This window comes from Pieris rapae, chromosome 12 (assembly GCF_905147795.1).
Source record: "Pieris rapae chromosome 12, ilPieRapa1.1, whole genome shotgun sequence".
NCBI lineage: Eukaryota > Metazoa > Arthropoda > Insecta > Lepidoptera > Pieridae > Pieris > Pieris rapae.
The window spans coordinates 6,822,391-6,843,450 of record NC_059520.1 but is presented as its reverse complement, the minus strand read 5'-3'; the positions used below and the strand labels follow the sequence as shown (position 1 = coordinate 6,843,450).

Below are 21,060 nucleotides of genomic sequence, written 5' to 3'. Positions count from 1 at the left end.
CATGTGTACGCTTTACGTACCTACTAAAATTTTATTCTGTGGAATAGGTAAAATAATGTGTTATTTATGATGTGCACTAAATAAATCGGTATTAATTGTTTATTAAAATAAATACGACTCTCAAAGTTCACTAAAAGCATACAAGTCCTTTTATTTATTTCCTTGCCTTTATTTGTGGGCATGGGATAATCTAAATGATTAATTTTGTTAAACTGTAATTGTCATCAAGTATCAGGTAGAATCAAAATATCGCTTTCGTTGCCTAATGTTAGTCGTAAGTAACTTTCATAAGAAATTATCATTTTGGCATTACACATTGTAACACCTCCTTGTTTATCAAAAAATAATTTATTATTGGTAACATCAAATTAGTATTTCTCATCCCTTACTAGAATATTAACGGGAATGTAACTCGACGTTTGAAAATATATTTAAATCTTTCTCTAATTTTCCTATCTGATAATTAAATAAAAGATATTATTTGGCACTCTACATATAAAATTAATTACGATGGAAGTAGGAACCATAAGGATGTTGAAAAATCCTAATTCATTGATGTAACATGTTTGAGATGAACGATCTGGGCATTGTGGTGTTAGTTATTGCACTATCATCAAATTTTAAACCCCCCCACCCCTCTTACCGTAAAGAAAAATATAGTGTGGAATCGGCATACCTTCGGCCAAAAATCCACAGCGTCTATCATACCAGGCTGCTAAACTCACATGTGGTAAAATAAACAGATAAAGAATTCGGAAACCACTTGAATGCCACTTTTCAAATAAAATCTACGCCTTTTATTTTTTATTTGCTACAAAAAATTCATCGTATTTAATGTGATTTCAGATATATTTCATAGGTTAATTTACATTCTTGTAAAGCTTCAATGAGACTGAAGAACTCATTAAGGTTAGAATTAAAAATTAAGAAAAATCTTTTTAACATTCACGTAATGTAAGATACTTAGTGCACAGTTTATTTTAAAATGTAAACGTTTGTTAAATAAAGAACAAAACAAAAGTGTATTTATTTATTTGTTCACAGTCTTAATGCTTATAAATAGATGATTTGGGATTGAAAAGGTTGATTGTTCCGCAAAAGTCTGAAGTCTTATGAAACAAAAAAATAAAAGCAGCCATGATTAAAAAAAATTATGCTTTTATTCTTTATAGGTCTATAATTCTGTCTATTAAATGGTACTATTGTAATATTACTGTATATAATAAAAATAAAATACACTTTATCGGATTAAAATTGAATATTTAAAGCACCTGAACGACGGAACAGTTTTTTTTATCGAAAACAAACATTTATGATTGAACCCTAAGTTTCGAATCCTTCCCACCTTTTAATAAAAAAACGGCTAAGCAATCAACCTAGACACGCCCTGTATAACAAAAAGACTAGCCACAACTAACAACGGAACGTACGAAGGCAGTATCTCATTATATAATATAATATATCTTGATGTCATAAAAAATTGCGCGAACAGTTCCAATAGACAATATAAACACTTAGATATTAGAGGTGCGAGTACGAGTTTAGTTAGTATCGAGTACCTAGTATGACGTAGTATCCGATAAAACTGCAGTCCGTACGCCAAGTCAAGAAATTAAGGCCCTGTGGCAATACGCTCTGCGTGAAGCTAAAAAAAAAAAATTAAGGCCCTTTAACCATTTAAAATATGTTTATAAAACATTACTTTAACCAGATATTAGATTTTTTTCCGAGGCTTTGGCACCCATAATCATTGTTTTTACACTAGTTAATAGGGTTCAGAGCAGAATTCCGGGCCATACCCAATAATTATTAAAAAATATGTAAACAAGAACGCGTCTACAATAACTATTCGAGTCTTTCGATTATATAAGACTATACGCCACATGTCAGAAAATAAAAATCGATTTTTAGCAATCAACAAACAATTATTTAAAAGGACCGTATTCCAAAACACATCGTAAGCTTGAATGAGGCATGTACTATTTCACAAATGCAAAATGTGTGCCTAGGGTGAGTTTCGAAACGATTCACGCACGAACTCTGATTCCCGTATTTCCAATACATGTTTGACATACGGGAGTCACACGTGTTAAGTACGTCTGAATCTTGTTCTTAAACCTAAGGTCAAGGGTTCGAACTCCGGCTGTGTGAATACTTTTATGATCAGTGGCTGTTTGCCGAAAATATGAGGAAGTATATGGAAACGGCATATTAGCTTATCAAATTAAAATCTACGAAATTGTTGCTTTATATTTTGTTTATATTAAATAAAAAATATATATAATGTATGTTTAGATTGAACTTTGAACGGGATTTTTTAACCCGCATTTTGAGGAAAAATGATATCTGGGAAAGCTTGTATTAAACTGTTGTTAAAGCTTTGACGACGTTGAGTAATACGGGCCATAACATTCATACATATTTAATGCTTTTCCATATAGAATTCGCTTCCATGACACATTTGCAACCACAGCCCGTCGGACAAGTATCGTGTTGTGCGAACCTGGAAAAATATACATAATTACTTTAAATATAAAAATTACCCTCTTTATAATACTAGTTGAATACAACCAAACGTTTTAATAATAAATTCAACATTCTATGTATAAATTGCACTCTTAAGTAGTCTTTCGGCTCTTTCTGTCAAATTGTGTTTACGCTGTGATGAAGAGACAAAAGTACAGTTTTAACTAAGTATGACTCCTAAACATGCAATATGAAACCAATGCATGCAATATGAAACCAATGCATGCAATATGAAACCAATGCATGCAATATGAAACCAATGCATGCAATATGAAACCGCTCGTAAGAATGTGCAAATATTATAATGCTGTGTGTGCTGAGGTTGATATTTTTCACAATAATATTTGTAAATTTAAAAAGATAGTTCATAGTAAATACTTGCAACCTTAATTACTAATTTAATAGATACACATATGTATATATACATGTGTGTGTGTGTATGTATATATATTTTTTTTCTTTTATTTTTTATTTTTTTGTCATTCGGTTTGACATGTGTATGTTGTTTAGTTGATATTTAGTGTAAATGCTGTGTACAGATATAACTGGAAGTCAGATTTTTAAATGTTGTTTAGTGTGTAATAATTTTATGTATGTAATCAATCTGTTTTCTGTTTTTGTACCTAAATGTGGAAATAAAAATAAAATAAAATAAATACCATTTAAGCATATGCTCTGCATGTCCAACATGCGTACAAATCGCACAAGCGACAGTCAATCCACGTACAACGCGCGAGCAAACCGCGCATCCCAACGCGCGTTTCCGTATACACGGGCCTTTACAATTGCAACGAGATAACGGCTCGTTATCCGATTCCAGGTCGTATTTACTACGGACCAGTTTCATTACCTGGAAATAAATATCAATCTTATAATACTTCACAGGGTAGGTTCAAGCCAAATTAAAAAGATATATCCAGATAAGATATCCTAGTTTTAATTTTTTTCGCCATTCGTAGATGTACACTATATTTACGAAGAGTGGCGGAGAGGTTATCGCCAGTTCTTCTCTTCCGTTCTTCGCCCTGAACTGGCAGTAAATGTAAAATTAGAAGATTTAATGTATTTTTTTTTGACGTTCATAAGTGTACATTATGTTACCTACATGAATAAAAATATTTTTGAATTTGAATTACGTCACAAAAAGTAGATAACATTTATTAAAGGGCGGATAACATTTTATTAAAATTACCATACCTCGGTCCTCTTATATAGAAGTTGCCACCTGTGCAACACATCAGCATAAACTCTCTTAAAGCAATGATACAAATGCACTGTACTATCGTCGAGGACACATCCGGAGTTTTCAGACTTCGAGTACTCTGTATTTAAGTTTTCGGCTTCAGAACATGAGTTACTTCGAAGTATTATCGGTAGCGTCCAGCCATCGGCGTTGATTTCACTAAACTGGTTAACTGTGTTGTATGGAGATGTGTTGTTACCCTGGATAACAATAACAATGTATTTGTATGACTACTTCGATAGTACACACAGGTTCCACAGGGACTAATATACTAGGAATCTATTAGGACTTCAAATGGGACTACTCATATTTGGTCGTAAAAATCGATCGTCATAACAGCCGATGACGTTGTCATTAAGTAACTAATGTTATAATATTTAGACGAACAGTTATAGAAGTGAAATTTTTTTATGGAACGTAATGAAGATGTTGCAGCGTTTTTGTCGAAGAAAAGGGAGAGAGCGATTGAGACTGATTGAGAGAGAGAGTGAGAAAGGGAGATCGAGAAAAAATACACGCTATAGCTTGATGTATTCGTTTAGTAGTTACTTGTATGAGAATTTTAGATGTAAATTCTGTCGCATTACCATTAGCACATATAGTGTGTTAACAGTGTGAATATATGTATAAAAATACATAGAGTGATCATACACTGGTACACGATCATCTATTAGACCATTTACCTTACTAATAATTAATTTACATAGAAGTTTCACTTCTGACATGTGCACTTTGTACGGACGCACTTATTTACAGCCAGTATATAACACAAAAAAAAAATCGGAACCACAAGAAACAAAATGTAATACAGTAATTGCTGATAAAAGGTAGAGTACGCACTGCAGGGGAAACATACATATATTTTTAATTATAATCTCTCGCTTCACTCTGTATGTATGAATAAAACTTCCGCTTAAAAATAAAGGTCGTTTTCTGTTCCAACGGTGTTATATTAAGGAATTGTTTTCATTGGTGTACCTCAAACACTAAATTAAAAAAGTTTTCATATCTTTCGTTTAGTGGAAAATTAAGTGTATGTATAAGATAATCTAATATACACTTACACTGGATGTGCTGCAAGTGGAGTTTGTGCTGGAATTACTTGATTCACAAAAAACAGCGAAGGCGCATGTCAACATGGCCGCTGTTTGGAGATCTGACGATTTGGCATAATGAGAAACTCTGAAATATGAACATACATAATATTCTTTAATCGTAAAGTATTATAAGCACACATATTTAAACAATATTCTCAACATTTATTTATATGCAGATTAAAACACAAAATAATCAGAGATTCTTATAATGAACATTTTTTAAACATTTAGCAATTGAATAGAAACTCTAGTCAATGGAAATATCATTAGAAAATTTGGTTCTGAGTACTCAACTTAACAATAATGACTTATTAAAAAAGCAGTTGTCTCGAATTTGAATAACAAAGTCCTATATATAGTCCTCGAATTTGAATAAGAAAGGTCGTACTATCGTCTATTTTTACGATTATACTAAGATTTTTTCAATGACCAAAAAAAATGTTATAACCATAGTTGTAAGTACTAAGTTTCATAACCTTATAGATAGCTTCGTCCTCTAATAAAATTTACTCACAAAGCTTGTATTAGATTAGAGCACAGCGGATGTCCCGCCCAGCCCATACTTTCTTCACTGGACATGAGGTGATCTATTGGCTGAGCGTTTAACGCCTGCGCAACTAACGCCGCGAGACCCCACGCGTGACTAACTTCACATTCGCCCTCTTCCGCTGATACCCTCGCGTTTGTTTCGCACATTTCTAAAAAGATTCTATTTTATATCAACCAGTTAAATCAGCAGTTTAGCATAACCCTTAACAATAATTTTTTTTTTCAGAAAATAAAATTATAATATTATTTTATAAACTTGTCTGTCTTACAAATTAAGATAAAAAAGACGTGTCATTTGATAAAAATGTCGAAACACAGTGAACAGTTTGTATGAGTATGGGTTATTAAAAACTTAAAAGCCGAAACATTTTAACTCTAATGTCACACATTTAAAATACACAAATCTGTTTTAACACTACTGAATTAAATGAAATTGGTTAATAGAAAGCAAATATATTTAACAGATACACTTACCAACTGGATTGTCAGAATTAATGACATATTTTTCAGCCAGTATTCGGTTAAGATGGAATAATGGTTCTCCGGAGTATAAGACAACTCTAGGCGAACACAATCCAGATATACTACCGCGACTGCGCATACTGCCTGCTCGACGGCTTTGAGCTTTCTATAAACAAACACGTAAACATATCATAAATATTAAGAAACCTTTTCTTTCAAAATTCAAAAATCATTTATTCCTGTTGTTATGTTACCTAACATAATGTACACTTATGAAAATTACAATTACTGCCAGTTCTCAAATCAAGGGCGTAGAACGGAAGATGAGAACTGGCAATAAACTCTTACAAAAATAAATAGCATTCTAATTGCTCCTACTACCTTAAAAGAGTAATTAGTTAACACACACATTATATTGGGGTGTTTTGAAGCGCGTCAAAAAAATCTATCCATTTTAAATCGATGCGTCGGCCTCCGCGTTACACACCAAATTAAATACATAGTTTAAAATTTTTTAAAATGTAACTTAAAAAAAGTTAACTTTTGCTAACATAAATAATGATTTTCATTTTGAATAACTTTTTTGTATGTAACGAACATATTGCCAGAATAAGGGTTGGGTGCAAGAAATTGCAAGCCTACTGTGAAAACTTGTAAGGCGATGTCAATGTAATGAAAGAAAATTAGTCGCTTATTATTATTAACTAGCACATTTCCTAAAACGTAACTTACCCATCTGTCCTGAAAATAAAATGTCGTAATAGAATTCGACGCGTGTCGATGATGCAACTGCGGAAATCCTGGTCCATTTGTTGGTGATGGAGTTGTCGTTGCATGAGGAGATATCGACGTATACCCTCCACTAAACAGACCTGGAGTGAGCGATAATGAAGACATGGATCTCGGAGTACCCAGCTCATGCTTTAAAGACAGTCTTCTAGCGTTGGATGGTCTACTAAAAACTATCAGGGTACTGACACCACACCATTTGGCGCTACAAGTTCGGGGAAATGGTATGCATGAGTCACCAGCATTTTCACTCTCCGATTGACTTCGTTGACTTGATTTCATTGAATCGGAGTCATCACTCGATTTTATTGGTATCTGGGGAATTGATTTTAGTACATAACAAATAACATTTAATGATCAAAAACAATATCTTATTAAAAGAGAACATCATTTCAAACTTATATTAATAAAAACCTAGCATAACTCGTTGAAAATGTATTGTGTCTATTATAGTCAAAGATTTGTACATCTTTCACTATAACAATTTTAATCTTATCATTTGCCTGCTGACTTCATATGTATGAAGTCCTTCGTGTTTAAAGTTGAAATTTATATATTTAAGGATTTTTTTGGAACTATTATTTTATTATTCACTCAGTCTTCACTATAAATGGTCTATATTTTATTTAAATTTCATTCTTTTAATATTATTAATAGATAAATACTTTGTTATAGGTATTTTTTATAAAACAATTACCTCATCTATGGAAGTTGCTAATGTTTTCAGACAATGCAAGAGACATCTATGTCCTTCCTTTTTCTTTCTATATGCTGTTTTATTAATTGCCTGCAATATTTTAATTGTTATTGGACTATCTACATTTGTTCCCGACAACCATGAGAATTTTGGTATTGTTTGTTCTGTAACATTTCTAGGGAATGTCACTTGAAGATTGGCAGTGTAACCGTTTCTTTCGGAATGTATTTGACAGGTTCTAGTATCAATATTCATATCTGTTACTTCTATGTTAGCCATTTCCCTTATTGATTCAAATTCTTCATCTATTGAGGTAGGTGTTTTATGAACAACTTTATTCTGTAATATTAGTTTAAATTATATTAATTTGAAATTAATAACATAAACCACATGTATGTTTATGGATATAAAAAGTATTAGTAAGAGTACAGACTACAGTACACACTTTGAATATTTATATAACTTACAATATAGGTCATCAAACTAATAAATAATTATCTTACCATTTCAATATCCTGACTTTTTTTTTCATTCATTGAATTAATAGTTGATGCATAACTGGCTGAAAAAATACTGTCTTTTATAAGAAAAATAAATTTATATTTGAGCATATTTTTTAAATACATATTTGAGCTTATAACTTACCATCACTTATATTATCATAATCACTTTCTATATCATCAGGTAAAAAATGTGAACACATTTTTAACAAGGACGGATGCATTGTCCAAATTCTAAGTGTTTGATCTCTCCCCCAAGTTACAAGTTGATAGTTTGATGGTAAAGTGTTAGGCCTCCACACCATTGTTTGAACAGTATCCGTATGGCCTGCTAATCTATGGGTCAATGTTCCATCAATCCAGATACCTATTACACCTGCCTGTTCCACTCGTGGCAATCCACCCCAACCAACACCAATAGTTAAAAGCCCACTACCAAAAGGAGTATATATAGCTCTCCATACTGGAAAGTTAGTCATTATAACATTTTCTGGTCTCCTAGCATTGTTAATATCAAAGTACTTTATACTTCCATCGTGACTTGATGTAACCAGTTGGTATTCATGGTGGGGACTCCAGTCTACCCCATGTATTTTACACAAATGTGCAGAGATGTAATGTAAGGGTGCAGAATTTTTACGATAATCCCATATTTTTATATCTCCATCATGAGCCGTAGCTACAATATGTGATGCTACTTTATTCCATTGTACTTGGGAGGCTCCAGCTGAAAAATGTATTTTTGCATCTTATTGATACTACCACGCCCACAGGGAGACTATTTATTTTATATATATTAGTATTTTATTATATTCCTAGTTCTGATTCTAGATCATTAACCAAGAGTTTTCTAAACTACAAATTACTTACCAACTGCACTTAAAGATAAAACAGGTTTTCTTGAATCCCGCAAGTCCCATAAATGTGTATATGTATCAATTGAGCAAGTGGCTATTAGATTGTGGTCTTGTCTGTGGAAGTGTGTGTCACTTACTACTCGAGTATGACCTTTTAGTGAACATATGCATGTTAAATCATTACCTGCTCTCCATTCATACACATCTACACGCTGGTTACTCTACAAAAAAAAACTACCAGCTTCATAAAACTTTGATAAAATAAATTATAGGAACATGTAATATTATTGAATACTTCTTACTGCTATAGCACACAACTTTTGCCCGGGATACGTCTGGCACCATTCTGCACCGGCTGCATCATATTTACTTTGTCGTGGGTACTTTTTTATTATGTCCCCGGTGTCATCGTCAATGCTTAGTTGTTTTATAGCCAGCCATCGTCTTCCAGCCAAAAGCACATTATTCCCTGAATAGTCTACTGACATAGCCGTAGCATGTAGCTCCCTATATTCCCACTTCATGGTTTCGGAATTCCAATGAACAGACATTTTAAATAAATTTTTGATTTCTACATTATAATTAAAGTCACCACTTAAGTTATTACAAAAAAAATATTTTGTAAATTGTTTTTATTTTTTTGTACGATGAACGGTGCCAAATGACAATTGACAATTGTGATTGACGATTGCGATTCTGATTTTATAGACATTACAATGACAGAAAACTACTATTTTTTTCAAGTATATTGCAATTGGCTATTTAAAATTTAAATATATAAAATAAATTATTATTGAAAATATCAGTTTGAACTAGACACAATTTAATTATTGTATTTTAATTATCTAATGTCTAAATAGGGTAAACTCTATCTTTTGAAAATCCTATCATGCTTATGGAAACAAAATTGTACCGTTTAATTTTTTGGGAGACAATTTTTTTAAAAATATTATAAGAATGAAAATATAAAGTATTTTATATTTTCGTAGTATTTTATATTTAAGTATTTTAGATTAGGACTTGTATAGTGCTATCTTGCCTAGAGGTTTCGGTGGTCTTTGAAATTATTAATGTTTAATTTGAATTTTTAAAGATAATATTTAAAAATATAGAATAAATAAGGTAGTATGGAATGGTTTTTAAAATCTCAGTCCATTAAACAAATATAACATGGCTAGGTTCGCTAAAAGAGTTCTTGTAAAAAGATTATAAGACATGATAGTGATAAAAATATAATAAAGAGAAATACAATTTGAAACCCACAAAATAAGCTAAAACTTTGATTTCTTTTAACGACCTGATTTCGTCTAAGTAAACGTTTGTGTATGATTTTGAGATTTGAAAAACTTTTTACCGAAACGCTGTGATAATCTATATTAAACTTATCGCAACCTCATAGTGAATATCCTGTAGGTAAATTTAAATAAGGCGCCAAGTGCCAATCTTTGTAGGTAAAATCAAAAATGGTTAATTTTAAATATAAAAATTATATTTAAAAATACTATAATATAAAATGAAATATCAATTTAATGTCAGTCTGTCTAATATAATTTAATATATTTTAAAAGGTAGTAAATGAAGTCATAAGTGTGTGAGAAATGATTGATTTCGACGATGCGATCAATTTATAAACGAAGGTTGTTCTTATGTTTTAATAAGATATTTCCGCAGTTTATTGTAGGGTTATTTTTTATATATGTTTACTGTGAATATTTAATTTACTACGTTACACAACTACAAGTAAGTAATGATGAGTATTAAGTACCCAATGGTAGTAAATTTAAATTGTTGTTTAAAACGTATTTTTTTGTAGTGTAGATGGCCTACCGTAGACAATAATGTTATGAAGAACGAAAAGCCAGTTTATGCCATGGTTCTTGCAGACATTCATCTTCTGGGTTCAAAAAACGGACATTGGTTAGACAAAGAGCGGCGGGAGTGGCAAATGCATCGCGCATTTCAAACTGCTATAACCTTACACAATCCTGAACTGGTATTTATTTTAGGTAAAGCTACAAAATATTACGTATCTCTCTCTCTAACACCCCAGCTATTATTAAATATACATACCTGTCAGGCTTAGTATTAAAAACTAGCAGCTACCATATTTTTCTGGTTTGCATGTTTTTAATTGGCTTAAAGTATGGTCTGACATATAGATAACATATTCAGACAATTAATCACATATTTTCCATGTATTTAAAAATCCGGGACACAACACCAGTTAATACAAATAAAATTGTTTCAACAACATATACCTACTTACTTCAGTGTTTTTTAGGTGACATATTTGATGAGGGAAAATGGAGTTCACAAAAGGAGTTTAATGAATATGTGGAAAGGTTTAAAAAATTGTTTGAAATTCCCAAAGGCACTACTTTGCATGTGGTAGCTGGAAATCATGACATAGGCTTTCATTATAAGTAAGATTTGATATTATTAGTACAGTCTCTGAGATTAGTTAAGTTTTTTTAGTTAGTTAGTTTTATTAGTTAATTTTCAGCAGTTTTAATAATATAAACATGGTAAAGGGCTTTTTATCACTTATATACTTTTTGACTTATATATTCTTAAATTATTTTTGTAAATTATACAATTATAAATATTCTTACCAGGATAACACCACAATTAGCGAATAGGTTTGAAGTTGAGCTTAATGCTCCACCAGTCAGGTTAATTAGTATCAGAGGAAATCATTTCATTCTCATTAATTCAATGGCCATGGAGGGTGATGGATGTAGTCTATGCTCGAGAGCTGTTGCAGAGCTTGAGAAAATTGCAGGTGATTACTATAATATGAATCAATAATAAATAATGGAGTGGTGCAACAACCCTTTAGGTTTTGGCTGCAGACTGAATGTTTGTTTGATCATTTTATTTTTATATATCATATTATTCATATTAATATAAAGACTTAACTTAAAAGAAAATTTATAGTCCTTATATATTTCTTGTATTGATATTATATAGCTATTTCATATTTTAATAAACAAAATCATCAACTGTATTATATTTTTGTCAGTCAGCGTGATGAACATTTTTCACGCTCACGGCTTAAATAAATAATAATAATTAGCACCATATATTAATTTATTAGAATCAAAATTTTAATTAAAAAAAAAGAAATATACATAAGTCAAAAAATCTTAGATTGCTGTCTTTGCCTTGTCCTTTAGCTGTATAGCCATCGCTGAAGCAGCAGGTGACGTTCGGAGTGTTTTGTGTTAAGGAAAAACTATTATTTTTATATTCAAAGTCTTAGTCAAAATAACTTTATTCATATAGGTAAATAAGTACAATTATAATCGTCAGAAAAGAAGTTAAATTAATTTTACTACCAGTTCGCAAATCAAAGGCATAGAGCGAGTAAGAAACTCTCCGCCACTCTTTTTAATCGCTTCGTTTTGAGTATGATTTTCAGTCTAGACTAGACTATAAACACACAATTCTTAAATATTTTGGACGTTTAATATATTATACTTTAGGGATGATATCTTTACATTATACAGGTTTCAATGTTATTTTGCAAAATGCTTACTTTTAGTAAAGGTAGATTTTTATAACTGTGTAGATTCTATAAAATTGCGTCGCGATGTAAGACCTGTTTACTAGATAACTTGTTTAATATTACTTACTACCTAGATTAAGATAAGAGTAAACTCTTCTAAGAAATTACAAAAAAACCTTCGTTCGCTAGATACATTTTTTTAGATACCCTCAAGTGCAGTAGCGGGTCAACCTTGTGTAAAGGAAAAACGAGGGTAGCAAAGTACAGCAGACCAATTTTGATGCAAGTAAGTCAACTTATTTATGCGTATTAATAATAAATAAGTACTTACCAAAGAAACGAAAAGAAAAGAAGGTTACTTGGAGACAGAAAATAATAAGTCATGGATTAGAAGCTCCCGTTAAATAGATTTTCCTTCCTTTATACAATATATTGTGTATATATTCCATAAATAAGTTCTTAAGAAAATAAAAAGAAATCTCTATATGTATAATTACAAATACGAAAATAAATTTAAAAAAAAAACATAGCCGTGTATAATGCCTTATTAGTTATTTCCTTATACTTAAATATATACGAGTTTGTTCGAAGTGTGTATACAGGATGGCCAAAAAGTCGTGAATAAAACGCTACCAGGGGTTAGATGGGGTCATCAGCTGCAAAAAATTGTTCGACGAAGGTCCTTCAGCTTATTATATGTTATTACACCTTTTCGGAATTACTATTAAATGCACCAAAACATTTCATACAGGGTCACTTTTTGGTAAAGTTTTTTTCACAGTGGGGTCCGAAGTAAACCAAAAGTTATGAGGTGAGAAATTTTTGTACTGTAGGTATAACTTTATCTTAAATGCTGGGTGCATATAAACCACCATAAATAGCATGTCTAACGCAAGGAATCATCAGTACCAATCTAGTGGATATTATCAAATTTAATAATATAGCTACCCCCAAAGAAATATAATTTCTATATAAATCTACATGCTGTTTGATCAACTGTTGCGTTTGATCCACGGCTGTTTGGCCGCCCTGTATAGTGAGCAACAAAGCACTTAAATTATGAAATCTGAAAATGATATTTTTGATAATATTTCATTGGTTTAAAGAAATTTTCGTAATTGCAATGGTACGATATGTGGCATTGAAATGTTAATTGTTTATACGGAAATACAGAAAAGTGCTTATATTTTTAAAGTTGATTTCAATGTATATAAAAATTTATAGGATTTTTTTTACATCTTAGGACCAATGGTGCGATCATTACTATTTGCAGCAAGGGTCGACTGAGGGTTGTTCAAGAATAATTGGTACAAATTAAAAGGCCGACGACACTTGCGAACCTTCTGGCATTGTGAGTGTCCCTGGGCGACGATATCACATAACATCAGATGAGCCTCCTGCAAGTTTGCCCCTGTTCTATTATTAGTCATAGTCATAAATTTTTTATAATCATATTAATAGATTTTTTGAAAGTTTTAAGAGTGCTGACTCTTTCTTTATATGTAAAATTTAATTATACATTATATAAATTTCATGTATATGTCGCAGTAAAGTAATTAAATCAGAGAGTTAATTGAATCTCTAGACAGTTAATTAAAGATTGATATTTAATCAAGTCATATACATATCGTCTATTCATAAAACATTGTTTGCAGTATTTCGCCTAAAGCTGGTTATTGCTGCAGTACCATTCTATTGCTCATCTTCGTTGGTTTTCTCTTCAATTAGGGTAATTTTTCAGCATTACCCACTATACCGAGAATCAGATAGCGTATGTACCGAGTCAGACGCTCCTTTATCCAGAAGTAATCTATTCGAAGAACGCTGGGATTGTCTTTCAAAAGAGTCCACTGAATATCTCATTGAGAGTTTATTGCCACGAGCGGCGTTTGGTGCGCATACGCACAATAGTTGTTTAATACGTCACAGTTTAGTGCCCAGACCGGAGCATAAAATAGAGTTTGTTGAATATACAGTGCCGTCGTTTTCTTGGAGGAATAGATTGGATCCGAAGTATTATTTGGTAAGTTTTTGCTTTGTACCACTGACGTCCCTGTTTACATGAAAAATGTAGTTGGTTTAATCAGGAAATATTTGCAGCATGCTTTTGAAGATTCTTCGAGTAGTGGTCATTAGGGGAAGCCTAGCTATCCTTATATATGTTAAGTGTCCTTATAACTTTGGTAGTTAATATGTATATAAATATATAAAATATGTTTTTAATTTCTGTAATAAACTTTCAAAAAAGTTCTAAAAATGGATCTGTCTGGATACTTAAGACATAACTTTAGCACAAACATACTAACCTTATAGGTAGCACTCTATGCGTTTTACAAAGGACATATATGTTATTAATACACTTAGTCAAGGCTCAGTATAAAGTTACCCATGAGTTGCGGTTGTAAATTAAAGTGTTCAAATATACTTTATTATTTGTATAAGATCATACATTATCGTTACTTAGAAACGTAAATATATATAAGAACGCGTCCTGCGCCGATCTTCTGTAGCTTACAATACGAATGTTTTTTTTATTGTTCCGATATAGTTCTCTCGTTCTTAGCCTTGATATCGCATCTAAAAAAAGCACAACTTTTAAGTACCTACGTTATTATTCGTTACAAAAACCGGAGCTAGTCTGAGAAGATATCAAGCAATTTTTCCTAACATATTAACAATTTTTTATATCCAGATTGCATGTAGCGTTAGCTTTTCGACGTTCATATCTGTATTTGTTACCTACTGGAGAAATATGATTTTATTTACTAAGGCATGTGATTTGAAATCATTTACCACTTCCATAAATGTTGAATTAATTATTTCAGCTAACCGTAACCCCGCACGAGGTAAAGGTGGCCAAGTGCGAGTTGACCCGAGAGGTTACAATTCAGGTCACGGCTGTGCTCCTAATTCTTGCTCTAGTCGTCTATATACAATACTACAATACGAGGTCTTACAGGAATCTGTGAGTTATTACTTTTATAATCTGTGGAATGCCCTATTTTTTTTAATTCAAGATTATTTGGATTTATAAAAATTACCAATGGTAATGTTTTGTTACAAATCGCGGGAATTTTATGTTACTATTTTCGAGAAATGTGAATTTGTAATGCTTACTTTCGTTTTTAATTTCTTATTATAAAATTGTTCCATCATTTCGCGTCTCAGAAAATGTAAATTTATCTATTTTAGCCCGGAAAAGTGTACTTATTTTATTATTACTCGCGACCTGTTCTATGTTTTCACTTTTCAATAAAAATATAGGTCATATGTCAAAGAAGACGATATAGTAGTTTTGTTAAGTTTGTAAATATTTTAATAATTCCCTATTAAGTAAACAATAAAAAAATTGTTTCCTATAGTCGAAAACCTCTTAATAGAATAAGCTTATACGGGTATGTATTATAATGTACTATCTCTGTATTTTTTACGTTACCTATCCGTTTTGCAAAATGGATTCTTAATTAAACCTATCTATCAAACAATCTTGGAGCATTAAATTAATAGTCAAAACTGAAAAGTGTTTCGATAACTTATCACGGGTTCAAGTACGTGAGGTTACGTATGCAATTATGTGGTTAGTGATAGTAAAAAGACGGATGAAAAAATATGATTTGTGTATTTTTTTTAAGTTAATAAATTACGCCGAATAATTCTTGATAAACGGAAGTATAATATTGAAATTTGAAATTGATTAATTTATATTAAACGCATAATTTCAGGAATTATCATGACATCTACATAATTTTAGTATATTTGGTATTGAGAAATTCACATTTTTTTATATATAAGTACTGAAGAAAAAGAAATATTTTTGTCAAATTAAATTATTTTATTTACTTAGCTTTAAATCTTACAGCGTTGTGTCGCGTATATCTTTTTTTTTTACACACATTTTTCCAAAAATAAAATATAAAACCTTCTAAGACTATTATATTTTTTTTTTCAGATCCGACAAACAGGTTTAAAAGAAGCATACATTTAAACATTAAAGATATTATATTATTATTGTAATTTCTTCTATTAAATGCTAAATTATATTTAATGTTTTTTAAAAACCTGTCAGGCGGCAAATGGGCTCACATGATGTTAAGTGATACCGCCGCGCCGCCCATAACCTTGTTATTTACTATGTATTTATATAATGTATGAAACAGATGCAGAAATATTAGGCAAAATCCCATAGAGGGCCATTGCGACTTGCATACTGCAACTGCAAGTTCTGGCCTTTAATTAGAATACCCAATACGGCTGAAAGCGGTAGCTTGACATGATACGTGGGTAACACTTAAAATGTTTAGAACTGGCCACTTAGAAACATTGCTTATGAAAACTTTTATGAATTTCAATTTTAGAACTCTTTCATAACCTAATGTAGTACCTATATTGCATTCATTTTTGTGAATTGGCGGCAAATCTAAAACTCTTGTAAAATGAACATAATACGAGAAAATTTTCGGTCAATGATTTATTATGACTGTCGTTGTGGGCTTTCTCATCAATAAATTTATGATAAGCTGCGATTAGCATTTCTGAATGAAGCACTATCTCGTGCCACTATTTAAAATTGGTTTAACGAGTTTAAGTGTGGACGGCAATTTCAATGATGATCCGCTTGAGGGACGTCCTTGAAGAATTCCTCCGTCTCTTATCCATGAAGATAAGAGAGTGACCTATCAGCAGATACGGGCAAGCATTGGTATGAGTTAAGTTCAAATATATTACACGAACATTTACGCGTCAGGAAGCAATGTACCAGATCAGGATGCCCCATACTTTAACCGACGACCAGAAACACCTTCGCATGGATTGGTGTCGCCAAATGTTAGATAAGTTCAATGGCGGTGACTCAAATGCCGTATTTGTCATCGTCACAGGTGATGAAAGCTAGACATAAGACCTGAAACCAAAAGACAATCAGCTCAGTAGGTGTTTCCTTTCTAGGTTCGGCCAACTAAGGTAAGGAAATTAAGAAGTGAAGGAAGGAGATGAATGCCTCATTCTTTGGTCGGAAAGGTCATTTAAAATAGGCGACAACTGTGCTAGAAGATAAAAGGACAGTTGCTGCAGACTGGTCAATCGTTGTTTACCTATATGACCCACCTATTGCACTTATGTAAGTATGTAAAAACAACGAAATCCCTACGAATAAGAACAATAATAAGTAAATTGCAATCGTTTGGGTTTATTCGTATAATGAACTATTATCAAAACACGTCAGATGATTATAATGAGGGTATCTTAGGGTCGTGTGGTCGTCGGAAGTAAAATAATTTAGGCTAAACGTTGATACAGCCAGTTGAGACTAGTCAAAGCATTTATAAATCTTATATACATAAAGCTTATATTTATTTATTTTATACTGAAATATTATTAAAAATAATATCAACGGTGAGCTAAATAATATTCTTATAGTAATAAATTATAGTTATAAAAATGTTTATTGTTTCTCAAATTTTACGTTAATACTTGAGTGGGAGACAGCCCCTGTAAGTATTCAGATACACTTGGGGTTGACTTGTTGACATCCCTTATTTATACAAATTCTAATAATAATTCTAAAAAGCATTGCTATGAACTTATTCTATAATAGAAACTATGAGAATTTGAAGTGTTTGTATGTGTATGTGCGCATGTGTGTGTTTTTGTATTTGTGTGTGAGTGAGTGTGTGCATGTTTTAGGAAACAATGTAAAAAAACTTAGTTTTTAATGATAACACTAGCAGTTGTATTGTATTGTATTGTTTAAAATTAAAAAAAAACTATATGCTCTGTTCTTGGATAACACTAGTTAATTTACATATAAGTTTTATTCTATCAAACATTCCATAATTTTCTTAGTTGGTTTTTAGGTATAAAGAAAAAAAATTATGAACAGGAGATGTTTGAGGGGAGAAAGGGCTGTGTTGTGTATCATCAAAGGAAACTCAAAATATAAAACAATTATTTAATGCTAATATTAAGTCAATAACATTAGGAACTTGTGCTATTATACATACTGTATGAAGCTAAATAATACCTATACTTATTTTAATACTGGATTGAACTTAAGTAAAATAATTAAATGCACTGAATATAAGCGTTGCGAAAGATCTATTGAAAACAATCAAATTAATCATTTAGTGCTAAATAGTCTTCCAGTTAATACTTATAACGCTTATCAAAAATAATGACACTATAATCAAAAAGGTTAACTTAAACATACTACATTTAAAATAATAATTTAACTTAAGGTTATTATACTAACATAGCAACTGGCTGATAGAGCTTAGACAATATATAATTATTAATTGCGAATTTACATGCTATAAACTCATTTGATCCATTACGTATCTATTTTTACTGTATAATGCGGCAAATCATTTGTATGGAATACTACTAACTACTGACAAGTTATTTAAACTTTGAGTTATTCTGGAATATCGCTTAGGCGCATTCCCCCAGGACGTCGGTACATTCGCTCATGCATTGGCAGCTCACCCACCAAGAATCGCTCTAAGGCTTTATTAGCAGCCTTCGAATGCCCTGAGCTACGGAAGGCAGTACTTGCATCACGACCAGCGTACTCCAGCATTATGTCAGCGCCTCCTGGGTGCTGTAAGTAAAGGTAAGTTTTGGTTAGTTAAAATTTTGCTTGAGACAATATTGTTGTTAAATAAGATGAGAGGAAATAATTAATAATTTTATTTCGTTAAACGTATTTTTTACGGTTTCACTAATTCTTGTACGTATTACTATGAATTCATTTTTTTAAATAAATTGGGTTTTTTTAAAACTAAGACTGATATAAAACCACCATTAAATTACCTCATCAAGGAATGTTGAAATGTCGTAAACACGATCATATATAACAACCCAGCAGTCTTGTGGAGTGTCGTGGGCGGAGACTTCAGCCAGGGTAATCACGCGGTCCTTGGCATCCGGTGTCCCAGGTTCTATTTTCTCTGACCATTGAGGATTCGATTCCACAGACCATGGATTAACAAAGCGAAGTGCCGCCATGGTTAAGGCCATCATATCAAAATCGGTGGTGGAGTCTTGATTAATTGGTAGGGGGTTGGTGAGAGTCACCTCTGGTGGAGTTTGTACGGACGTCATCTTTTACTTTGTTTTACTTTTAAGTACTTTTACAAATAGACGTTATTTTGCGTGTGGTATGATGTACTGTAACAAAACAAATTATGATTAAAATGTGCTATAAAATTAGGCATGTTTAAATTTAAAACATATAATCAGAAATAATTAGTAATTATATATAACCATAATTTTGCTCATGCAACACTGTTTTACGGAAGATATCACTTTACCTGTATGAGAGATGATTAAGAAGTGAGAGCAAGTGTATATTACTATTCTCTTTTCCTCCTCTGCTATCGCAAATTTAAGAAATGTTATCTTTCTTGCTATCATGTACTGACGTAATTTAAGTAAGATAAACAAGGTCAGAAACATACCCTACGAACTCTACTTTCGAGAACTTAATAATATTTGCAGCAAAGTAAATAGTTTGCTATCATGCAATAAATTTTTAATGCCTAGATACAGAAGAATAACAATAATATTTACCTTTAATCAATCCAATCACAGTTATCTCTGTTGATGCTCGAAGATTGGAGTATGACTGTCACAAAAATTATCACTGTGCCACCACTGTTCGTAATCAAGATTAATAGTAATCAGTTCAGTTAAATGCATGAGAGCGTAGATCATTGCCACAAACTAATATCGACTTGTCATCTAACACATTCAATTGGTGAATGAGTTGTGTGGATTGGAGTCGGTAGTTTTATAGGTGGTTTGGCACGCGCCGCGGCGATCGCCATCTGATGTAACCAAGCTGTTATCTTGCGAGCGACGCACGCGCCGGTATTGGCTTGCTGCCTATGAGTTATGCTACAGCAGTTTTGGCAATTGATATTGCAGTATGATATCAAAACTTTATATTTTTTTCAGATATATTCACAAGAACGATTAAATTCACAAGCTTCGCTTGTAGGTGATGTTTTAAATCGAAATTAATTATTTTGCTGCTTTGTCATCATATCCACTTATTAACAATTGATTATACTTATTTTTCCACGTGGTTATAGACAATTATATGATGTAATAATTAGATAAAGTTTCGATCTACTTATAGAAGCTTTTTAATCACTTATTGAAGGTCTCATTTACAATGACGAAGGTCAGCTGAATAGATTTAAATATGCTAATTAGATTAAACTTAAATTTTAAATATGAATATGATGATTATAGAAATCGATTATAATATTGTCATGAAGTATAAGCGTGTTAAATTGTGTACATAGTGAAAAACGGAAAATAATTTGAATCTTAGTTTTTGATTTTTGTTTTTAAAACTCAGACATTTAATTGATTATGAATCTTTAAAAAAAGTTTAAATATAACAAGCTAGTAATGTGTGAAGAAATATGGCTGACCGGGATCAGATTGGGATGACAGCCAATAGGAGCGAATAGTTCGCGCGGCAACGCATACAATTTACAATAAAATGGGTCACTTGTCTACCTGAGATTGGTTTGTATGATGTAACATTGCACTTAATATCATCAATGCATTTATGATGATGCGGAAAATTGTATACATTGTAATAATTTTCTAATGTATATTTAAATATACATTTTATTTCTAATTATGATTTTTTTTATCATTATGATGAACTTAATAAAGGAAATTCAAATTTTGTGCTCTGAAATACTTTGAAAACTAGGCGTACGTGTTTTATGACTTATAAACTAGAACTAATGTCAAGTTTATTTTATATTAATCTTTCTTATTTATGTTTTTCACCATCAATTTTATTTAAACAAGACA

At 31.6% G+C, this 21,060-nt stretch overlaps 3 protein-coding genes across 5 annotated transcripts; 1 reads left to right on the top strand and 2 right to left on the bottom strand.

The window, feature by feature from the left end:
* Positions 1 to 1,016: 1,016 nt before the first annotated feature.
* On the bottom strand, positions 1,017 to 9,363 carry LOC111002242 (GATOR complex protein WDR59). Its single transcript, XM_022272393.2, has 13 exons — positions 9,023 to 9,363; positions 8,734 to 8,941; positions 8,009 to 8,590; positions 7,867 to 7,925; positions 7,364 to 7,702; positions 6,610 to 6,981; positions 5,890 to 6,043; positions 5,381 to 5,564; positions 4,834 to 4,951; positions 3,724 to 3,969; positions 3,186 to 3,376; positions 2,419 to 2,503; positions 1,017 to 1,645 (listed from the first exon to the last, which is right to left on the bottom strand). The coding sequence occupies exons 1-13, from the start codon at positions 9,269 to 9,271 to the stop codon at positions 1,613 to 1,615; spliced, it is 2,820 nt and encodes a 939-aa protein (XP_022128085.2). The 5' UTR covers positions 9,272 to 9,363; the 3' UTR covers positions 1,017 to 1,612.
* A 796-nt stretch (positions 9,364 to 10,159) lies between these two features.
* LOC111002108 (metallophosphoesterase 1 homolog) lies at positions 10,160 to 16,321 on the top strand. 3 transcript variants are annotated; one of them, XM_022272219.2, is made up of 8 exons: positions 10,160 to 10,460; positions 10,534 to 10,726; positions 11,002 to 11,143; positions 11,336 to 11,502; positions 12,432 to 12,514; positions 13,970 to 14,251; positions 15,054 to 15,193; positions 16,178 to 16,321. In XM_022272219.2, exons 1-8 carry the CDS (start codon positions 10,335 to 10,337, stop codon positions 16,194 to 16,196), a joined length of 1,152 nt encoding a protein of 383 aa, XP_022127911.2. In that variant the 5' UTR covers positions 10,160 to 10,334; the 3' UTR covers positions 16,197 to 16,321. The 3 variants fall into 3 exon arrangements, with proteins under 3 accessions (XP_022127911.2, XP_022127916.2, XP_022127925.2); XM_022272224.2 differs by having other exon boundaries at positions 10,161 to 10,357; positions 10,539 to 10,726; XM_022272233.2 differs by having other exon boundaries at positions 10,345 to 10,460; positions 10,539 to 10,726.
* Positions 16,322 to 18,161: 1,840 nt separating this feature from the next.
* Positions 18,162 to 20,007, bottom strand: LOC111002799 (cytochrome b5). Its single transcript, XM_022273034.2, has 3 exons — positions 19,795 to 20,007; positions 19,036 to 19,392; positions 18,162 to 18,823 (listed from the first exon to the last, which is right to left on the bottom strand). Exons 2-3 carry the CDS (start codon positions 19,324 to 19,326, stop codon positions 18,638 to 18,640), a joined length of 477 nt encoding a protein of 158 aa, XP_022128726.1. The 5' UTR covers positions 19,327 to 19,392; positions 19,795 to 20,007; the 3' UTR covers positions 18,162 to 18,637.
* Between the last annotated feature and the right edge of the window lie 1,053 nt (positions 20,008 to 21,060).